The 4864-nt window shown below is 42.9% G+C and overlaps 1 protein-coding gene across 2 annotated transcripts; it reads left to right on the top strand.

Annotated features, from left to right (window-relative positions):
* Positions 1 to 475: 475 nt before the first annotated feature.
* Positions 476 to 3162, top strand: CUNH7orf25 (chromosome unknown C7orf25 homolog). Of its 2 annotated transcripts, none has more exons than XM_023738312.1 (2): positions 476 to 517; positions 1507 to 3162. In XM_023738312.1, the coding sequence occupies exon 2, from the start codon at positions 1528 to 1530 to the stop codon at positions 2791 to 2793; it is 1266 nt and encodes a 421-aa protein (XP_023594080.1). In that variant the 5' UTR covers positions 476 to 517; positions 1507 to 1527; the 3' UTR covers positions 2794 to 3162. The 2 variants fall into 2 exon arrangements, with proteins under 2 accessions (XP_023594080.1, XP_023594081.1); XM_023738313.1 differs by lacking the exon at positions 476 to 517 and adding an exon at positions 573 to 608.
* The last annotated feature ends 1702 nt before the right edge of the window (positions 3163 to 4864 follow it).

Raw genomic sequence — 4864 nt, 5'->3', positions numbered from 1 at the left:
TCCTCATCTGTTAAAATGAGCCAAAAGAGATTTTCAGATAAATCTATTTGGCACTCGGTAGGACTATGAGCTTGATAGCAAAATTAAGTGTACTTGGCTAGAGCTAGGGAGTTGGGCACAACATGGATGTTTTCTCCACCAAAATGCACCGACTCCAGCCCCAGGCAAACTCCAGCCGCTATTGGGAGCTAAGGCGCAGGGTTATCCACTGGAGATCCCTGAGACACTGAGCGGCCGTACAGGACGGAAGCGGTCCCAAAGATTGAAGCCTAGCCCTGCAAACTCCGCCTCTGCTCCCTATCCTGGAGCCAGAAGGTGCGCGCCTCCAGGCTCATCCCATAACACAAGTAGAAGGCAGGTGCCCTCAACAAACATGGCTGCCGCCTCAGCGTCAGCCCCGCTCCAGAGGCCGCGTTGCCGCCTGGGAATCGAGGGCTTGGCGTTAGCCGGCCCGGAACCACGCGACGCCTGAGGCGGCAGGGCGGGCGCACGCGGAACAGTTTCGGCGGTGAGTGAGGTGAGGGCTGATTAGTGAGGTTTCCTGGCGGGTCTTGGCCTTGCGCGTGCACGCGCTTGTCTGCTCGCGTTCCGGGTCCTGGGCGCCGCTGGTGAGGAGCCGGGCAAGGAGGAAGAGGGAGGAGAGAAGGGGGCGAGGGAGCGAGGGCGCTCCTTCAGATGCCGGGCCTGGCGGGGAGAGTGTCCGGCGCCGGGCTCGGCGGCGCTCCCTTCACCCTACTTCTAACCCCTAGGCTAACAGTGGGATTTGTCTGACCTCACCCTGCCTGGCAGGGTCCAGCTGTGGAGATGGACGGGGCAGGTTCCGAAGAGCCGGTGCCCACCCGGAAGCCCCCGCCGACTTATGTCCCCCCGCCCCCGCACTGCCTGAGCTGCCGTCGCGTGGTGGGTTCTTAGAGTTTAGTTTTTCTTTGGTCTTTTCATTCGGAGAGTTCTGAGAGTCAAGCTAGTGGTCTTTTAAAAATATGCTGGGTTGACGTCAAACGCAGTTACGAAGCAGTCTTGATTCCTTAGTGTGCCTGCCAAGGGAAATCGTGAGGCAGCGGGTTAAAGGAGACCAATTTATGAAGGAGGAGAGGGTGAAACAGGCTAGCGGTGGTCAATTTACTTAACAGCTAGTCCGTCTAAATATTTTTATTTAAGCATGTGATCATGGCTTTCCGGCCTTGTGATGAGAATTTCTCTACAACAAACTGTAAAGGCGTAAGGGGTTTTCTTGTCTTCCAGACTGGGAAACTCCTGCATTTTATCCCGCTGTGGACCCCATGGCCTTCAAGCTGAAGAAATGAAGGTCTAAAGTGTGGCAGATCCTAAAGAAGAGTTAAAAATTATAGCTGTCATAATTTCCTTAGCTGTCACCAGGTTCATAGTCTCAACCTCCATAGTGGAACAACTTTGTTGCTAGATTGAAGTTTTTAATGGTTAGTGAAGAATCGATTACCATAATTTTTGAGGTCTGTTCAAATTTGCCTGTTTCTTTTCTTTTCGTAGGAAAGGAATAATGCTGACAGCATGTCTGCACACTCCATGCTCTGTGAACGAATAGCCATAGCCAAGGAACTGATCAAGAGAGCAGAATCCCTTTCTAGATCAAGAAAAGGTGGCATAGAAGGTGGTGCTAAGCTGTGCAGCAAATTGAAGGCAGAATTAAAATTCTTACAAAAAGTAGAAGCTGGGAAAGTAGCTATTAAAGAATCCCATTTACAGAGCACGAATCTAACACACTTAAGAGCCATTGTGGAATCAGCAGAAAACCTGGAAGAAGTTGTTAGTGTTCTTCATGTCTTCGGTTACACAGATACATTGGGAGAAAAGCAGACCCTTGTGGTGGATGTAGTTGCAAATGGTGGTCATACCTGGGTGAAAGCTATTGGCCGAAAGGCTGAAGCACTGCATAACATTTGGCTGGGCAGGGGCCAGTATGGTGACAAAAGCATCATTGAGCAGGCAGAAGACTTCCTCCAGGCCAGTCACCAGCAGCCAGTGCAATATAGCAACCCTCACATTATCTTTGCGTTTTACAACAGTGTCTCCAGCCCCATGGCAGAAAAGCTGAAAGAAATGGGCATAGCTGTGAGAGGAGACATAGTGGCAGTTAACTCTCTGTTAGATCACCCTGAAGAGCTCCAACAGAGTGAGAGTGAATCGGATGATGAGGGCCCAGAACTTTTGCAGGTGACCAGAGTAGACCGAGCAAATATACTAGCAAGTGTTGCGTTTCCAACAGAGATTAAGGTCAATGTGTGCAAAAGAGTAAATCTGGACATTACTACTTTAATTACATATGTATCTGCCCTCAGTTATGGAGGCTGCCACTTCATCTTCAAAGAAAAAGTACTCACAGAACAAGCAGAGCAGGAGAGGAAAGAGCAGGTTCTACCTCAGCTGGAGACATTTATGAAGGACAAGGAGTTGTTTGCTTGTGAATCTGCTGTCAAGGATTTTCAGTCTATTCTAGATACCTTAGGGGGACCTGGGGAGAGAGAGAGGGCCACTATGCTAATTAAGCGAATCAGTGTGGTACCAGACCAGCCTTCTGAGCGTGCCTTGAGACTAGTGGCTAGTTCAAAAATCAATAGCCGCTCATTAACTATATTTGGAACAGGAGACACCCTAAAAGCCATCACAATGACTGCAAATAGTGGTTTTGTCAGAGCTGCTAACAACCAGGGTGTTAAGTTTAGTGTGTTTATCCATCAGCCCAGAGCACTTACTGAGAGCAAAGAGGCCCTAGCTACCCCTTTACCAAAAGTCTACACAACTGGCAGAGAATACTAATGATAAGCCCGTGGAAATAAGTTATCTATGTACCAAAGGTTCGATTTTTCCATGTAAATTGGAAGGGGGAAAAAAGGTCTTTAGTAAGGATAATTATTTAGAACTCTCAAACCAGTAGTTTTTCATGTCTCATCTATATTTAAAGTGTATATAACCTAAAGTAGAAACAGCACAAGAGACGACTTTATTTCTCAAATTGTCTGTTATACAGCAATTAAGAACAAAACCGCATTTACATAAAGCTTTTAGCTGTATTGCAATAGTTTAATTTGTTTGATTCAGTAGGGTTACAATCTTCTGCCCCCCAATAGATAATCACATTTCATGGAATATGGGTACACTGCATCTTGCATTAAATTGAGATAATTCTCAAGCTTGTTTTTCGTTGTATTGGTATATCAGTTGATGTGGGTTGAGGCTGGGAGATAATAGTTCATAATTTAAGATTTGAAAATTATGGGCATTATTAATGAAGAGAAACTTGCTTGGTTGCTGTTTGTCAGGCACAGTCTGATGGGTCTGTTTATGAAGACCCCATAATGCAGAAGAAATGAGAATAAAGTGAATTCTGATCACGTGAGTCCCATGAATCGACACCTATGTGAAGACAAAGCTAGCCAGCAATCTTACTACTATAAACTTTCTAAAACAGGTAAGGTAAAAATACTAATTTGAATAAATTGAAGCAGTGAATTATACAAAACATTTTAAAAGAACTTAGGTTTTAAGTACAAGCAATCCCTATATTGCAATAATTTGAATTGTGAATACTATCTTTGTTGTTCCTTTTGCAAATAGCAAGTAATATCTGGATATTACCTTACTCATGGAATGGCAGCAGGGGAGATTCCATGCCTGTGCATGATGCAAGTTGTACTTTCAAATAAATTTTTATGCCCAACTTGCAAATTTTATTAATTTGTAACAAAACAAAAATTAGCAAAGTAGATACATATTCACCACATTTTAAAAATTGGGAAATTGAGTCTTAAAGTGTAAGAGCCAGTATTAAAACTTGATTTTGTGTCATGATAGCCTGATCTCTTTCTGCTGTGCCAACTTTCCTACTTTGTAAGGAGGGAAATTCAATTCATTCCTATCTACAGTGTTATCAAGAAAGCATAAAAGGAGAGCTGTAAGACTAAAGAGCCCTGATAGCAGCGTGGTTAAGAGTTTGGCTGCTAACCAAAGGGTTAGCAGTTCAAATCCACCAGCTGCTTCTTGGAAACCCTATGGGGCAGTTCTACTCTGTCTTACAGCATCACTATTTGGAATCTACTCAGTGGCCAACAGGTTTGATTTGGTTTGATAAGACCAAGAAAAATATATAAATGACTTTGGAGAAGATTAATTATAAGGAAATATACTATATATTACATTATTTTGATAAATTTGGAAATCTCATTAAAATATTCTCTTATGAAACACAAATTAGGATTGAAGAAGAAATAGAAGACTTAAATAACCAGTAGTGATTGGAAAAAAATGTTAGTTATTACCTCCAAAATATTTCTAGGCCCAGATAGCTTTACTAAATAAGGTGATTCTTAGTTTTAAATATCAAATCATTCTCTTGCTCTAAAAAATAATATGGAGCATAATGCCATTAGTGAGATCCAAAGTATTTAGCATAGTAAAATATTTTGTTCCATTTACTTCCCCTGCCCTACCCCGAGATTAGAGCTTTGGCCTCCTGTTTGGGAAGGCCTGGGTGAAGGACTGGAGCCAGTGGGTATATCTTAATTCATGTGATAGCAGGATGTGGTCTCAGGGCATTAATGTATTTGGAATTTTTTAAAGCTCATTTTCTGGAATAAGCCTAATTCATATTAAACCTGACAAGATAGCAAAAAGAAGAGCAGCAGGTTTTCATTTTAAGGATATACACACAAACATCCTAGAAAAATACTAACAAATTAATTTCAGCAAATGTTAAATTAATGATATACTAGTACCAAGTTGTCATATCCCCAACCTTAATATCTGGGACTTGGACATTAACCTCCATGCTGTAATAGAATGAGAAGCCTATTTGAGGTAGGGAGGTAACCCTAAGACCCCTGCATAAAGC

The sequence above is a fragment of the Trichechus manatus genome, unplaced genomic scaffold (genome assembly GCF_000243295.1).
Source record: "Trichechus manatus latirostris isolate Lorelei unplaced genomic scaffold, TriManLat1.0 scaffold00114, whole genome shotgun sequence".
Taxonomy (NCBI): Eukaryota; Metazoa; Chordata; class Mammalia; order Sirenia; family Trichechidae; genus Trichechus; species Trichechus manatus.
Note: the sequence above shows the minus strand (reverse complement) of the source record. Positions and strands in the feature narration are given on the sequence as shown.

Bases quoted from the DNA above. Each gene is read 5' to 3' on its own strand.
- CUNH7orf25 (XM_023738312.1), top strand. From the start codon at position 1,528: ATGTCTGCACACTCCATGCTCTGTGAACGAATAGCCATAGCCAAGGAA.